Source organism: Taeniopygia guttata, chromosome 2 (assembly GCF_048771995.1).
Source record: "Taeniopygia guttata chromosome 2, bTaeGut7.mat, whole genome shotgun sequence".
NCBI classification, from domain to species: domain Eukaryota; kingdom Metazoa; phylum Chordata; class Aves; order Passeriformes; family Estrildidae; genus Taeniopygia; species Taeniopygia guttata.
This window is the reverse complement of record NC_133026.1, coordinates 85583157-85601353: the sequence shown is the minus strand read 5'-3', so window position 1 is coordinate 85601353 and position 18197 is coordinate 85583157. Positions and strand designations below refer to the sequence as shown.

Below are 18197 nucleotides of genomic sequence, written 5' to 3'. Positions count from 1 at the left end.
TGATTTGCATAAAAACTGATGGCTGCTGACTTGTATAAACTAAGCATGTGGGGCCAAATACTGCAATTACTGTGGCTACTGGCTAGATTAAAGCTGTCCACCATCAATAGGCGACTGGAAGGATAACAGCTGACAGAACCATGGTCCAGTCTCAAATGAGGAAATTTTTAACCCTATAATGCAATAGGCCAGTCTGACACAAATGAAGCCACTTAGTGTTCGAAATATTATGTACTTAGGAAGATGAAAGTAGTTTAATAAAGTGTCTTTTTGTATAAAGATTGTATCTACTATGCACAAGTAACAGTACGTTTCCTCATCTGAAGACAGAGTGGATGGGTGCAGCATACATAGTAACACAAGTTCCAGCCACACTATTCTCCGCACTGACTTGTTGAATATAAAGGCTTGTGGGTGATGAAACCAGAAGGCTGAGTTATGTACAGGAGCAAAAACTGCTGTCGGAGGTGGATGAAGCTGGTCTTGACATTCTGTTCCACACATGTCCACAGTCATTTGTCTGTTTCCTCATAAAGCTCGGTAGGGTTCCTCTACCTTAGGTCATGAACATGCTCTGTCATCAAAACTGAGTGTAGGGAGATATTTTCCTTCCATGTTTCATAGACAATGCAAAATTACATTTCTCAATCTAGGTCTTCACTTTCCCTGCTTCACTGAACTTTGTCATGTTTCTAACTGGACTAGACATAATATCTTGGCTTGTAAAACTCTTGGCCTGCTGCAGATCACATTAAACTGAGTTATGGAATGTATTTTGGAGGCAGTGACAATAAAAATAAGACTTTCAAATGACCTTTTAAGTTCTTAAAGACATTTTTAAAACATTTGTTAAAGAAACATAACATCAAGAGAAAATAACTTTTACTCTTGTCACAAGCAAAGCCTGCTGAGATCCCATAACCAAGAAACTAAATGTTGTTTTTCTGGGGTTAGAGTGTATGATATTCTTTATTAATAATGAAATCTAGAATTCTATTTGATATTCTGCAGAATGAAGTGTGCTTAGGATGAACTCAATGAATTTGACTCTGCCTGTTGGGTCAAGATCTACAGATACACAGTCTTCACATTATGCTGGGGAAGTTTTTAAAAAAAGTAATTCCTGAAGCACAGCTTTGTCAGAGAATATAATTATCTAGTGTTTGGTTGTTTCTTTAAAGAGCAAATAGCGCTCCCAATTTCCTCTTTCCATCCATTTTTTTTTTTTTTTTTAAGATTCAACAAAGAGTAAGGATCAGTCTGGCTGGTGCCATTTATTCTTGTATTTGCAATGGCTTTTGGCATGTGTGTCTACATTTGTGTGAAACACTTGTAAGACAGAATAGATGTGACCATTCTCCTGCTCAGGCAGTCACAGAATGAGTGCCATTCCTACTACAAAGATGTGGCAGCCACAGAACCTTCCCTTTGTCCCAGGTAAAGCAGCAAGCTGCTGATTTGGAACGAAGAAAATTATACATGGTGTAAATTACACAGTGAGGACAACAAAAAGGGCAGATTAGAAGAGACAATACAGGCCAGCTCCATCATCTCATTTCATTTAATGTATCTTAGGGGTTTTTTTCTGTTACCTATCCACATCCAGCTTGCACACTTAAGTTTTATGTTTTCATATATTTACATTTAACAAATTGTCTTGGACTTTATTACAGTGAGTCCAGCAATGGCAATTTGCAACTCAAAAATTCAATCCACACAGCCTTGCTCATATTTTCTTATTTTAATCCTTGTCATATTTTTATACCACTGTCTACATAAGTTATGTTTAATTATGCATATATCATTGCTTAATACAAGTAGGCCTAAATTCTTAATAGAGATGCTGTAACATTATGTGTAGCAGCTTTCTTACAGAGATTTGCAGGTGAATTTTTGGAGTATATCACACACTTCTTTGAAGAAGTACAAACAACTGAAATGTGGTCTTTGCCTGGGTCAACCACATAGAAAGCTCTCAGAACCAACACATTATTATGTATTATCATTCTGCAGCTTTGCTTTGAGTCCTGTCAACACTTCACAGATGGCACAAGTCTCTCCTAACAAGAAATCTAGTAGGTAACAACCACCTTTGGGTGTTTCTTATGGTGGTTGTGACATAAAGAGAAGCCTAGCAGTGGGAAAGGACAAACTGGCCCTTTATAAGGAAAGATAAATTTGCTTTTTTTCATCTCAAGGTGGCTTATATTATAGGGAACAAAAAGTAACATTGCTTTAGAGAACCTGGGCTGCATATGAAGAGCATATGTGTTTTCAAAGTAATATTTAACATGTAGCTGAAACTGTTAAAGTTTCCAACTTTATGTATTTCACAGATCATCATTTACACAGTCCCAACAGTAGGGCAGAAAAGAACATTTAACTCCTTCCTTGAAAGCCTTCTGTGACAAAATCTCCTTACTTTACATGAATTCCACTATGAAGAGTTACTACTAAAAGCAATCCTGCTGCACCTCTTTCATAATTTCTCCCACTTCACCAGTCAGAAGTGATTCCACCAATAATAGATAAAGAGTATAACAGCAACCAAGGCTGCATGACTGAGTATACAGTGAGTCATGACTGAGTCACTATACACTATTTTCAAGACCAGACTATACATTAAATATGCACAGGTTGGAAAAAGACAGGACATGGGATACAAAAAGTAAATAATCTAAGTGTTTAAGGCCTGCAGCCTTTGTCTTTCATTTGGAACTTTAAAATGACCCACTAAGGGGATTTATCAGCCTCTGAACACTGAAATATCGCTTGGAGAGTGACTTGGCAGAGGAGTGTGATGAAGCTTGAGCACCTGGACTCTGCAGAGTGCAAATTAACTATTCCCATTAGGAATCCACGCTGGGCAATAAAAGAGTAAAATGCATCCTCTCTATGAGTCCATCAGATGGAAAATAACAGTGATCAAAACAATCTTGCAAATTCACTAATCACATGGTGTTATTCTGCCTAGAGAAAACCACATATATATATATATATATATATATATACATATATATATATATATACATATATATATATATATATAATTATAGAATTTCTTGGCCATAGTGCTGGGGCAAGATAAATGCAATGTAGCTTTTTGTGAAACATTTTTGTTCATCTTCTAAGAGAGACTTCCCTTCAAACACTTCTGACACTTGGACACTTCTGTGTCCAAGCAAATCTCTGCCTTCCCAGCTCCTTCTGCTAATCTCCTTGGTGGCAGCAGAGGGCTCCCTTTGGCAGCTGAGGCAGTGCCACTCAGGAGATGGTGTTTGTTTTGTGTTTAGAAAGGCAGCATGAAAACTGCCCTGTACCTCTTTGCCTTCTCTCATTCTCAGATAAGGTGCTTTCCAGAAGAACTCAACGATTTTGTCAGCCAGCAACTCACTGCTGCAGAGTTCTTACTAGGATACTGAAAGACATGATCCTTCAGGAAGGAAGGATGATCCAAATAAGGAATAAATCACTGACTGGTGAAAAATTTGCAACTTACTTTAATACCAAGAGAAAGCAAATAAAATACATATCCTATCGACTTTGGATTAATGGTGTGCAACTCAACTATCCCCATTTTTTCAAATACTTAAAACTTATCCTATCCAAGAGCATCCTACTTCTGGGAATGAATCCTGTGACAAGAATTCAAAAGCCTTTACCTTTAAAATACATTAATTAAAATGAAATTGGAGGGCAACATACATGAATTCACTGATGCAGTGAACGGCAAACTGGTAAAAGTGAAAACAATTTGTATTCCCTGCAAGACGCAAACAAATGGAGCAAAGTTATTTCTTCTTCTAACAGAACTACAGTTGAAAAAGTAGCAAAACTGTATAGCATAAAAGTATTTATATAGAAAATGTCAATGCCAATATGCTGTGATAGGGAACAGGAAGAGCTTTTTTTCCTACATATAATACTGATAACACTTGCTCTTTATCAGCTGCTTATCTCCTGCCAGTTTCTCCTGCATTACCTTCAGCTTGCTCTCTTCTGAAATTAAGGAAGTGTCACTTGGCTAAGAAGAGCTGGCCAGAGAGATTCCAGCACTTGTTAACTCCTTGTCTAGAAGCCCATGGAAAGCTGCATTTGGTTCTCCCAATGCTGGAGACAGAGGACAAGGATGGTCTGCCTATGCTCTCAGATCCTGGGGGACACTGGCTTCACCTGGACAGACATTTAGTCCCATACGCCGACAGCTACTCTAAAACCACTTGGGACCACCCATCATAGCAGCAGCTTTCTCCTTGTTCCTACACCACACCCTCTGTGCTTGGGTTGTAATGGACACATACATGTGAATGTATAGTGCTCATATCTCTCTTCTCCCTGTGAAGTAAATAAACAGGGATAAAAGATATATAGTTTTTGTAAGCATTGGATATTTAATTCTGACTTCTCACATCAATGCAATGACTTCTAGCCCCTTTTCAGTTGATGTATTCAAACAATGCTTCCCAATTTCAAGCAAATACTACAATCCACAAAATCTCTAACAGTGGTGCAGGAATCCAACACAAAGTTAAGGAATGCATATATTGGTGCAGGCTAGGATAATTTGTTATTGTGACCTCTATTAAAAAATAAATAAAAGCAGCTTCAATCTGAAAGTTTGAGGCTAGGAGCCCCAAAAGAAATAATTTCTGTCAGAATAATACTCATTTTAGAAATTACTGACAGATTCCTCTAAAATAGTGGGTGGAAAATTAATTTAAGGCTCTTTTATGAGCCATTTTTTAAACAGGTATTTAAACCAGCCTTTCAAAATCTCTTTTGTTTTGAAGGCTATGGGATGTAGAATTGTACAGGATAATTGCAAGTTCCCTCTACAGTGCTAGGATTAGGCAAACACTCTTGAACAAACCCTGAGGTATGAGAGATATGGTCTGAAACTCATGCTGACTGCCAAGAAAGTACTATACATTTGAAAATGCAAAAAGTAGAATGTCTACCCCTATCTGTCAAAATTTGGTATCTTAAAAGAAAGCTATTGAAAAACCCCATAATACACACTGTAAAGCAGAAACAGAACAGTTATAAATAAATGTGTGACAACTTAGAAATGGTATTGACATCAACAATCAAAATTATGTATGCTATCGATTACAATGGACAAAACTGAAAACATGGAACCAGCTATTCAGCCTGAATATGAATAAATACATGAATGAATAAATTTATAACTATCAAAACCCATGGCAAGTCCTATGGGTTACACAAATAATGGCTAATGGTTATGCAACAGAATGGCAGATATGGTGGTACTTAGGCAAAGCTTGGACTTGATGAATTTGAAGGTCTCTTCCAACCTGAATGATTCTGTGCTTCTATGATTCTACCTCTCCTGTTTGTTCTTCTACAGCTGTTGATGTTGACCTCTGGCACAGATGAGACAGGGGACTACGGAGACCTCATCCTAATCAGATACATCAATTTCTAGAGCTTACTGTGCTCAACTGCATTTATTATTAATTCATGAAGTGCTATTAATAATTTAAATTCATAGGTTTTATTTTTATTTATTGTAGATCATGGAGTTTATTCTCCTACTTTTGCAAAGATCTTGCCATCTTAAGGATGGAAGAATGTATTACTTAAAAGGAATCTAAGACTCAAGCTATCTTGGCATCTAATGGAGATAATCTTCCAGCTGTCAGAGCTCTAAGTGCTTTATCTCACATTCTATTTTTATTCAATAATTACATTTTTTTAAACCATGTATTGGTCTTTTGAAGGCTCAGTACTTTGTGCAGGGACAAACAGACTTTGATACTGAAAACCATCAGTCTTACATTTACTTTTTCTAAATGGAAAATAATAGCTCCTAAATATGCATCACTAACTAGATTACTCTGCTCCATACTCTAACTCCTTATAGAATCCAGCTACTCAAATCCAAAATAATTAATTTCAAATTCAAAGTGATGTTCTTTGCCTTTAAAGCATTTTATATAGTCTTTCTTCTTGCAAGGTTTTTTTAAGTATAATTTCCATTAACTCCTGCTTTTAGTCAGGCTATAAATACCAGAAGAACAGTCTCCCTCCTGGTATTTTGGCACTTCTGTACATTTTCAAAGCCAGAAAAACTAAGTGAAGAGACATGAAACTGAAAAATAATGAAAATAACAAAGAAAATATGAAGAAAAAGTTACATAATGCACCCTATGAATGCTCAACAAAAAATATACACCTTTGGATTCAAACAGTGTCCCATGTAGTACTTTGTTTTCTTTGAACACAGTTATTCCAAAGCAGCACTGCATGTGGTACTAAAACTTGTCTAAAGCTGGTCTCCATGCCTGGTCCTTTGGCACAGCTCTTTCCCACATTTTAGCACCTGATGACACCAGGTAGACTTGATTCAATTCCTATCTCCACCTACTCATGTGGTGCCTCAGACCCATTTCTGCATCATGATTTGTAAGTATTTGTTACTCCCTGCAAGCCATTACACAAATAAATCATAAATCCTTATGAGATACTTCCATACCTCAAGGGTCTGTCATGGGGTGTATTATTAGGCTACCATATGATTTTAAAGCCTGATAAAAGAGCAAGGCATAATCATGTCTCTCTCTTTTTTACATATCACAAATAAGTTTGATCGAGTTATCTCACTCAAATATTACATTAAATTGTGATTCAATTATTATATCTTCCAAACCCTCTTTTCTAACTAAAATCTAAAGCAGATTTTAAATTTTAATAAAATCTAAGAGTAATAGGAGTGTGCACAAACACACAGAGACACCGAGATAAAACAATGTGCGGGAAAACAAGTCTCTTACTCTGCCCTATCCCCATGCAGTGTCTCCGGAAGCATCTGATAAAACCATCACTGTGCTACTCATCATCAAATACCAGTCACACCCAGGCCCTACATTATAGTTCATCATCCAGGGTCAGATGAAGATCTAGAATCAAACAGCGCTGCACAGTAAAGCCATCTTTAAAGAGATATTTCTTTATAAATAAATAGCCCTTTTTGGCTATTTATTTCTAAGGAATTCACAAGTGTTGCTCACAATTTCTAAGCATTCACAAGTAAAGCCCAGCATATGCTAGAATTAGTGCAAATATCTTCCATATGCTTATTCATATTTAATAAACTGGAGTATGATTTTTCCTCATGATGACTCATAGGAGTTGTATCCTTCTCCTGAGACAGGTCCATCCATTTCAATGAGACCAACACAGAGATGGCACCACAGCAAGAGCCTAATCCTGAGAAGACTGATTTTCCCTTAAGGGATCTATATTTAAATAGACAGCGTGGACAAGAAAGAAAACAGTAGTATCTTCCTATTTGTTATTATGGAGTTTTGGGGAGGCTCTTTAATTAAATATATGTAAGTAAAACATTGTATCTTATGAATGATACTACTAGTCTTTATGAAATTTGGAATACCAAGTAGAGTGATTCCGAAAACTTTCTTATCCCAAATTTCCCTTGCACTCATTGTTAAAGCATTGTTAAGGCACCATTTGTGAAGGCTTTCCTAAACTTACCAGAAAACCAGACAATCCTAATTATATTATCTTTATTTCATTGCTAAGTTGAACATGTCCCTGTAATGCTATAGAAAACCTTCTCACAGAAAGCTGCCTTCAGACTGCAAGAACAGAAATAATATATTTTCAACTTAATTTTTATGCTTTTAAAACATGCTGAATTGATATCTCTGGTGACTGGAGCCTATTTTTTTACACACAGAATATAAATATAAGAGGAAAAAAAAAAAGCCACAGCAGAAGCTTCCCATAGCAACTTCCTTTGAAGCTCTCTTTGAATGATTACCTTGAGGGGGTGCATGAGCATTTCAGTTTCTGTGGCTCATTCAGTCCTGTGGCTTACTGATGAACAGATACAATTGTAATGTTATTTTCTCAGATATAATGCCACTGTAGTGTATCTGGCAGGCAGGTCTCTGAACACCTGTTGTAAGGCAGTGACTTCCAGTTGATTACTGTACTTCTAAACGACAAATTTTATTCTGAAAGTCTTTCACTGTGTAAAGGTCTAGCACAGAATCTCTCCAGATCATCCCAGGAACTCAGTTGTTAAGCACAGTTGTTATGTACCTTGGATTTCTGTAATTCACTTCAGCTCTCACTGAACAAATTCCTTCCTAGTAGTCATATCTTGATTTATCAGTGACCCTATCGTCAACCAACAGATACAGATATTTCTATCTGTCTTTTGTTGGATGACTCCCTGTCTTGCTCCTCCTCCCATTTTATAGTTCTGATGATTACCCTGAGCTTTCAAACTCTTCTACATCATTATGCCCTAACCAAGCTCGCTCCATACCAGATACAGTCACACTGGTCAACAACCACAAAAGGTAAAATACTTCAAGTAAACATATCAAGATGTCTTATTTTCCTATTGCAACAATTTAATATGAATATAACATTACATTTTCCATAAACCTATTTCTGCCTTCCCCTAGCTACAAATGACTTGAGTAATTAGTTTAGGGTTTTTTTTCTTTTTTTTTTACTTCACATTTCACTTTCTTTTTTATGGGAAAAAAATCCCTTGCCCATGAGAACCTTATGCTGGAACCACAGCAAATGTTTATAGTGCAACTACATATAAATATTTTGGGTTTCTGATTTTGCTAAAAACCATGTGTCTCAGTTTGTGCTCACTAAAATCTTTGCTGAATGCTAAGTAAACCTGACAAGTTTTCCAGTTGTGCACTGAAAGCAATGAGACGTGTGCAACATGATGCACAGGGAAAATAATTCCTTTCAAGTGAGTTTCTCTTTGATGTTCCTGAAAAGATTGAATACCAAGCTCATGGCAAAAGCCAAAAGATGTGTATGGGAGTCTGAAGATTGAAGGTGATGAATCAAACCTATCAGATAATAGGGTCTCTTTGCTCTACAGGTAATAAATATTGTAGTGTCTGCTAATCTAAATCATTGAGATATGCCTATCTAAAAATCGACTTTCTTACATGTTTATGTGTTTCTAACTGGAATATCTTCTGCTCATTTAACTCACATCATGCATTTGCAAGGGCTGATCTCTCTTCATTTCCTGGAGATGTCATATTATCAGTCCAGCTGAGTGTATTTTAAAGACAAACTACTTAATTAATTCATCATCCAAGTATATTGACTATCTATCAGAGTGAAACAGTTCAGTTGGGAAATTCTCCTTCCACGCTTCTGCACATGTCAGCTAAAAGGGACATTAAACTACTGAACTTTATGTTTGTTTTGAAACTGTCTTTTAATCCACTTAAGAGTCTCATCCAGAATTTGAAGAACAAACAAGCACAAGAGCTGGATTCTATCATGATTAATTACAATGGAAATCAGTCCCAGCCTAAACATTTACTGAATGTTTAATCCCTGATAATGCTTTTACTGAGCATAAAAGACAGTTCAATTGAAAAATAATATAGTATATCTATTATCATTATCCTATTTTGTGGCTTCTGCAGCAAGTGCTTCCTAGGGAAGAAAAGTATCAGGTAAAAATTAGGAATAAAATGTTTTGGTATATGTGTGTATGAAGACAGTGTTTCCAACAGAGGAGATACTTTAATATGGGATAAACTGGGGAAATAGGGATAAAGCATGGAAATAGGCAAATGTACAGGAGATTTATTTGATTTGCACAAGCCAACTGCAGCAGTCAGCACGTGCAGAACACCAGAACTCTGTGGGGAAGTGGGTAGCAGCAGGTGATGCCAGAAAGAGGTAAGGCACAGTGTATGACAGAAAGTAAGACAGACAATCCAGTGTCAGCTCATTTTCTTTGTTTAGAGACTGGCTCATCTAACCAGAGTGTTCACTTTGCCTCTGCTCTTGCCACATGCATAAGTTCCTCTTTTAGCATGTTGGGGAAAGTGAATATGCTTTCAGCACATGCTAATTTATAGCAAATAGCAAATGTTTTTGATCACCCATTATGTTAGAACAACTCCACAAAAAAGAAAATCTGTGTCATTTTTCACTCACTGTTGTTGTCTCCTCTTTGTCCTAACTTCCCAGAAATGCTAAAAAAATGGATGGAAAGGTAGTCAAAAAGCCACATATGGTTAATGATGTTAAACACTAAAATCTTATATTCTTTTGGTAGTTATCCTTCTCACAGTATTTGCACTAGTTTCTGCACATAAGGAAGAAAAAAACAAACCCAAAAAGTTCATCACCTCTTAAACATTTGATTTACTAAACCATGAAACCAAACTCCTCAAACTTGAGTGTCGCAGCTCAGTCCCAAGGCCACACTACACCATTGAAAGACCACCTTATAAATGTGCTACCTTTTCTTCCAAGTGGAAGTTAAACTCCTCTATAACCACTTTGCAGCCAAGCAGCAGTAGACATTTTGTTTTCAGGGCTGCGGAAAGATAGCATACAGCACGAGAGAGAAAGATTTTAAAAGGCGAAATGTCTCAAACTATTTTTGCTTTATGAGTAAGTTCAGCTACAGACACAACTATTAATCTTTATGCCAGTTCACAGTAGGTTACAGCATTTTAAGCAGTCTCCATCTGAGGTCCTGATCTGAACTCTCTAGTTATGCATAAGTACTGTCATAAATCACCATAAACCATTCTTATTATTCTGCTTAGGACATTTCAAGTTCTATAGAAGACAGTCACCCACTGCATACAATACTGATTAAACAATAGTAAGAGGAACACAAGCCAATCATCAGCACACACTCAAGCCACTCCCAATGCATGTCTGCCTACCAAAGGCCTGGTTCTTACACCAATAGACATAAATATTTGCACTTTCCCTTACTTTGAGCAATTTAATAGCCTTATACTCACATGACTTCCTATTTGCTCGTGACCGCTTCCTCTCTCTAGGCACCGCTCGCTGGCTTGGCACTTGGGTGGCAGACTTGACGATGCGATCCATGATCTCATCCGCGGCGTCATCCGTTGCGTTTGGCGAATCGTCGTTGCCAGCGTTCCACGAACCGATACGGCCTGGAAAAGTCCAGGAAGTGAATTCAGGGAAAAGAAGAGATGAAATCTCTTGCATCACTTTGGTTTTGCAATTGGGTTTTTTGGGAAATTACAGCAGGCAGCTCAGTCATCCTGACTCCAATTCAACCAAAAAAGAAGCAGCTGCCTAATGAAGAATATTTCTAAAAAATAGCCTAGACTCCTTGCTGCACCAGGAGAGAGCCAAGAGCTCAAACAGAATTATAATATGTATATAGTTATATACACACTTTCTATTCCTTTAAGCCACAGTGTCTCGCTCTTGAGCACACTGCTGGCAAATGCCTGCTAGAGGCTCCTATAAGCCAAGGATGGATACTGTTGTGTGACCATGTTTCTCTCTGCTCCTATTACAAAGACACTAGAAGACATGGCACATCTTAGAGACTGATGCAAATTGGAAACATGCGTCCTTTTGTAGTGAAAGAAAGACATAACAATTTCTGAGCATCTGTATCACAACCTAGTGCAAAGGAAACAAGAAAAAGTCATAAAGTGTGGTATGACATGTATTGTCCTGTTCACAATGAAGAATTCACCTTATCATAGAGCTGTATGTGTCCTGGCATGACTGTGTGCTCTGATGTGAGTGGAAGAGTTGCTGGCAAGCTGAAAAGCTGAAAGCAATTTTGGTTAAAACCACGAACAAACGAGTCAGCCATATTTCCAAATCCAAGGCCCTGGCACTCCTTACCCACAGAGCATTGTGTAACACATCCTTGGTTTCCTCCACTACTGGCTACTGTTCTGTGGGCATTTTGTTTTTAAATTATTTGAAGACTTGTGTGCAGTGTGAACACTGAGCTTTGCAGGAGTGGATGTGGTACAATTGCAAGCAGCTAAGAAATCACCAAAAATGCCATTTTATACCACAACCCTGAAGTCCATAAACAGCTTTGATTAGGCCTTTACTTGGCTGCCTCGTCTCCTCGCTTTTTCAGGAGAAGTTCTACTACAACAGTGCTCCTGACAAGCTCTTGTATGGCTCACCCATCTTCTGCCTCTGCTGTTCTGGGGAACACAAGCTGACTCTCACAATCAGGACACTCTCCTCATCAGCATTCAGTGGATTACTTGCTGTTCAGCTTGTTGCAGTGTAGCTTGAATTATTTAATATTTGTACTTTAGTTAGCTGATTGGCTTCTTACACTGGGGCTGTGAAACTTCTGAATTAGCCAGGATCATGGTTTTAAGCCTTAGTAAACTATACACACACAGAGTTGGATGTGCTATCAATTGTATATTAAAAAAAAAAAAAAAAAGGTATCAAGAAAGTGTAAGATGTCCAGATATGAAGGAGAAGAAATACCAGAGAAGAAAATGAAGACTTGAATTTTGATGCAGCATCTTTACTCCAAAACCATCTTCCATGTATTCCAAGTATGGGAGTGATGAGGGGAAGACAAAAGCAAGTACCCATTACCTTTGCAGTTTAGCAGTGAGGTGGTTAAAAGACACATCACCTTTTTCCTACCCATTTTCTCCCCAGTCTTTCCCCAGTCATTCATAAAATGCTGGAAGATCTTTCCACTTGAATTTGAATTGCTACTTTCTACTTGCTTCTCTTGAAAATAAAGAGAAAACCACATTCTGGATTCTCCAGATGGCCCATTTTGGTATCATCATGAGAACAAGAACTCGGGTGTTAGTGGGCAGTCACCATCATCATGCAGGGAGAACTGAAAATTTCTGCAGGCTTGGACTCCTGATACCCTTACTCTGGCTGTGATCTATGTGTTGAAACTTCAGGAAAACTCTTCTTCATCCCCATGCCTCAAAGCACTTCTATCATGAAAACACCACTGGGATGTTGTCCTTCCTCTTCCACCTTTCCAGCTGAGTGCTACGCAAAGGGGACACGACCCATGTCTGAGCCACTGTGCGGCTACCACAGCACAAGAAACGAGGCCAAGAGGAAATTTTGGCACTTACCTCGGCTGGCCCGGCTTCGAGTGCGGATGCCGAGTGCCATGGTGCTGTCCGCCCCCACGGAGCAGGTCTTCAGCACAGCCTTCATGTTCTCGTGCTCGGCAGCATCCTCGGCGTACTGCAAGCCCTGGGGCTGGCCCTGGCAGGGCGGGGAGCTGCTGGAGAACTTGCCAGACTGCGGGAGGAAAAGGATTTGTTGTTTCAACTGAGAACAGCATGGACAATAGGCTAGGGGCTCAACAGCGAATTGCAAGGAAAGAAGTGTCCTCCCAGGCTTGGTTTGGAGTAGAGCTATTCCCAAAAGAGCCCAGCAACAGTTGCTCCTCGCCAAGAGCATTCACTCTGACCAGAAATAAACCTGAAACAGGGTGACAGCAGGGAGCAGACACAGTTGGAGGAAGAACAGATGCATTAGCTCAAGCTTTGTAATTTTGACCTTATGTCTGAGAGTAAAAGGTACAAAGCAAGGACTTGCTTTGAAACCTGCGATCCAGACTGGGCCTGATCTGGGGTCAGGCATGATGCTGAGAGGAACAGCATGAGATCCAACAGAAAAAAGAAACTGCTTTTTTTCCTGTACAATCAAATTTCAGTAGCAAGGCAAAATGGGCATTGTGGTCTAGGAAGAGACACCTTTCCTTCTTTCCTCTCTGCCTTACTGCTCAGAAACCTCTCAAACTGCTCTAAAACACAATTATCTACAAGTAACTTTAATACACATTACCACTAATGCTTACAAAGTGTCTGGTCTGAAAACATCCAGACAAATCATTTATGGCTGAAACACAAAAACTGCAGTCAGAAGTCAGAAGAACAAGCAAAGCCTTACAAGAAATTGAGGAGTCTGCCCTCAGTATCCCTGTCACCACAACTACATGAACCACAGCAGCTACACTTAGCAGGGCATGCACAGTGTGGGTATGCAGCAGCTCCACCAGTGACCAAAACAACCATCTAGGAACAGGTGGGAGCAGCAGAAGTGCGTGCTTCCTAAGGAGAAGGGCTTGCATTGCTGGGCTGCTCTCCCTTCCCAGACTCTGCCTCCAAAAGGCTTGGATGCTGGTATTCACCACTGTGCTATTATCTACAGAAAGGTCAAAGCACATTGAAAATACAGCCCTGACTGCAGGAAATACCGACCCTGTTGACAGCAAACAGGCATCAACAGATAATAATAAACCTTGGTACTCTCACTCATATCAGCCCAGCATCAGACACCAAAGTATGTTTTGTTTTTCCTTTTAATCTTTCTTACTCTAATTCAGCACAGATGAAAGGACAAGTGCTGAATTCTCTTCTTCCTTTGCATAATAAACAACATTAATTATTCACTTGATGATATCAAGCCAGTCAGTTAAAGGGATGCAAACCTGCAAAGCTCTTCTGTCAGAGAATGGTAAATGGAAAGAAAAGACTGGGCCCTACTTTCAGAGCTTTGATCAAGTCCCCATGTCAAGACTGCAAATTTAAAAAGTTTAATCTGGAAACCAGTGATAAGATGATTCTATTTTAACATAGTGACTTTTTGGGGTAAGATAGCAAGTTAACTAAGTAGCAAAACAATAATCCTTACAAGGCACTGAGCTAAATATATCACTATGAGACCTATTTTTGATAGTTAGAAGTTTGTTTTCTTGTTAAAATATTAGCTTGCAACATTTTAATGTGAAAAGTATGCAAGTGCTAGAGTTTCACATGTGAAATTAAGAGACAGAAAAATATTAGAGGAAAATTCCTATGAAAGGGCATGCCGTTTTTGCATTAAGACTACTCTCTTATACAAAGTGGGTTGTTCAGTAATCAATACAATTTCCAAAAGATTACAAAGGATAAAGCCTCCACATAACTGTTAGTTCCTGTTCACACAGGTTAGTTACATGTTGGCATAAACAGGCAAATTAGTCTAATTTTCTTTCCATGCCCTAAGCTATACAGCACAAACCGTAACTGGGGGCAAAGCTCTACAGCCAAAAGTTTTATTTCATTTCCTTAATTTTCAGATGTTGCCATAAATTGCTGGCCAAACCCCAGCCTGGTGAGGAAATGACCACCACTATGAAACAGTGAGAGTTAAGCCACAGTGTTTATGGTCAGCAAATTGAAGAAAGCTCTAATGCTGAACAAAAAATGCATTACAAAAAAGATGCTCCTCAAATCAATAAACTTTTATTATGAATAGAGCTGAAACATCACCTTCAGGAGCACTTTATGATAGATACATGAACTACTTCCATGGCTCACCACTATAAATTAAGCGTCTCATTCTCTATTTATACAGCAAGGCAAACAGTTAGAATTTGTTTAACATCCCCATATCTTGATAATTTTGAAAATTTTATAAAATAATACCATGTAGGGTTACACATCTTAATGAGTATGAAATTATCCTGGTAATCCATAGCCCAAGATAATTTACAATATCCATAACAATTAGATCACTGATGTTCTGGGTAATGGAGTGTATTACAGATAGTAAGGAAAAGAAATGAGGAAACTTAAAATTATTAAGGCCTCATATAAGGATATCCTTATTCAACAGGACAGGGATGCATATGGCTAAAGCTGACTGTAAAAATGCATTCTTATGATTGAGACAAAAAGGTATGTGAAGTATGCCATGGTTCATAGTTCCAGTGGAGCAGATGGAGTTGAGCAGTCCATACTATCTGAATTAGAAATTAGATGTCACAGCACACAGGAGGCATGGGATGACATGCTTTTTCAGGGAACCATACCTCAACATCCTCTTCTTCATCGGTTTGCCACTGGAAACAAAGGTCAAGGTGGAGAAGGACAAACAGCAAGATAGAGGAAAGACAGCACCGTCAAACCATGACAGAGTAAGAGGTAACCATGGTACTGTTTATGCAATAGGAGAACATAAAAATACAAGGCATATAAGGAATTTATTTTCATGCCTTAGATAATCAGTTTGCCTTTTTTTTTTTTTTTTTTTTTTTTTTTTAGCTGATTGTATGTAGAGCAGACTGTCACTGCCAGTCAGGTATGTAGTAATTTCCTGATTTTTCTTACAGAAAGGGTGAACTGAAACTACCGCTAACCCACCCTAGTTCTCTCCCTTGAACCATGTGGTTGTTTGCCTCATGGAAGCTGACAACACTAGGAAGGGCTCCTTTTTCTTCCTTCTCTGTGCAGCACAGGGAGGTCCTGGCTGCTGTTTCTTTCAGTGCAGAGGTCAACTTCTTGGCAATTCCTTTCCTCTACACTTAAGTGTTTGTTTTAATTCCTTTTTTAAGCTGGGTTTTTTCAACTTCCAATTCAACAGAGCAAATTTTTCAACTTCTAATTCAACTCAAATCAAATGCTGGGTAGTCTTTCAATAAATGCTTAAAGTTCTTCAGTAGCTGCATGATAGCTGATCCTGGGAATCAGAGAAGCAATTATCCACTGTTATTCAGGGCTTTCACCCTCTGTGACAGCAGACATCTAAAACTATCTTGACAGTTATACTACAATAAATGCACAGACATATAAAAATATTGTGGGATATGAAGTATTCTTAAATTTGGGGATTTACAGGGAATTAGTGACCTATTTAGATCTGTATTCCCAAATGCCTTCGGAATTCTTCATCTTCTAACGTAGATGCCCCACATGGAAGTTTCCCAAAGTAAAACATGACTTCTCAGGTATCTGGGCTCCCTATTTCCATAATTTTCAGTTTGATTGATTATAAAGTGAAAATACAGTCCAGAAATTTTATGCACTTTTTTAAAATTTGTGTTTTGTTTTCTTTTTTTTTTAAAGAAACATTCCACCAATAGTATGCCTCTCTTTAGTGTTACTAATACACATTTTTGACCTTATCTCCATCTCAGCTCTGATTTCTGTCTGGGATTGATACATTCTGTTCCATAAACATTCATCATTAAAAATGAAAGCCTGATTTACTTTGGCCCTCAGTTTAGTTTCAGTACAATCTCCTTAAGAAGATTAGCTGTGACTGCTGAGCAGCAGATTAACATTACTTTTTAAGGGTATGTTTTATGCAAAGAGTGAGATGCTTATTTTAATTTGGACACAGTGGTACTGACAGAAACACAGGCAGTGTGTTTTACAGAGGGACCATGGCAGGTATGTTCCTTCCCTTTGAATTAAAATTGTCTGTTTGTCTTTTTTCTGTCCCCTGGGGGCAGGGAGTCGCTCTATAAAGCAATTCTCTGAAGATGATCACTGTTCAATTTTTGTCATGAGTAAGAAACAGAAAGAAAAATAGGAAATACAATCAATAGTAATAATTCTATCTATCTATCAATCTATCTATTTCATCATTCTGTACATCCAGCTAAAAGTAAAGGGCAGCAGGAGAGCAAATTAAGCTAAACAATACAAGAAGGCAGTCAGGGCAAGGTAAAATTTTAGAGAATACACATTACAAAGACTGTACTCCAAACAAAAGTGTATTATAGTATTTGTATCAAGATAGACTTTTACAGAGTATATGCCCAGCTGCGGGCCTTCCAGCCCATTTAATTTAGCTAGGAGTGATTTGCTGTGGACTCACGTTAAGGGCACTTCTTTGCTTGACTTTGCTCATGTCCAGTACCTCTCCTGCTCCACATGGAGAGCACTCACTCCTAGAACCACTGTCCTACACACAAAGCTACTCCAGTGCACAGGAGGAATAGTTCACCACTCCCTCGTATTTCCATGTTTGAAGAAGCATTTGCCACTAGCAAATACTGACAACAGAAGTAAAAGCAGCAAAATAAATAAATCAACATTATGTTTCACAAGGGAAAATGCTCTCACCCTGGTATGTACATTCGGCCTTGTATTTACTTCTTCATTCTTCTTGTATTTACTTACATCATTATAAAAACACTGAGAAGTAGTAATAAATTAGGAATTTTTAACATGTAATATTATCGAAAAGCACTGAAAGAATATTGTTATACTGAATATCACTTGCAGACACAAGATGTTAAATTGAAGGAAAAAACAGCTATTTGATTCTTCTGTCATTCAAATACTGGATGGTTACAGGACAGTCTGAGATCTCCCTCATTCTCTTCCTCCTGCTCTCACATTTTTCCTTTAGCCTAGCATTTCTGTGCAGTGGATTTGCTGTTTCAAAATATTATGTCTATTGCATAGCAATTTTGTAATTGAAACTCTTAAGTATCATGAAAAGTGGAGCTTCATAAATCTGGGCGACAGATGCTTGTATTACCTACTATTATTAAAAATAATTTAAAAGCTGAGACTTGTACCTATAATTGCATTTCTTCCCTGTTTCGCTTGCTTCTTACTTTTAGA

At 38.1% G+C, this 18197-nt stretch overlaps 1 protein-coding gene across 13 annotated transcripts in view; it reads right to left on the bottom strand.

The window, feature by feature from the left end:
* The window catches only part of FHOD3 (formin homology 2 domain containing 3), a 374599-nt gene that overhangs the window by 8615 nt on the left and 347787 nt on the right, over window positions 1-18197 (bottom strand). For 7 of the 13 annotated variants that reach the window (XM_072924374.1, XM_072924375.1, XM_072924380.1 and 4 more), the window contains 3 exons: window positions 15653-15682; window positions 12921-13092; window positions 10809-10970 (listed from right to left, as the gene is read on the bottom strand). In XM_072924374.1, the coding sequence (XP_072780475.1) occupies window positions 10809-10970; window positions 12921-13092; window positions 15653-15682 (364 nt within the window). Of the gene's footprint in view, window positions 1-9984; window positions 10023-10808; window positions 10971-12920; window positions 13093-15652; window positions 15683-18197 lie in introns of all 13 variants that reach the window. The other 6 variants (XM_072924376.1, XM_041714657.2, XM_041714658.2 and 3 more) reach the window with 2 other exon arrangements.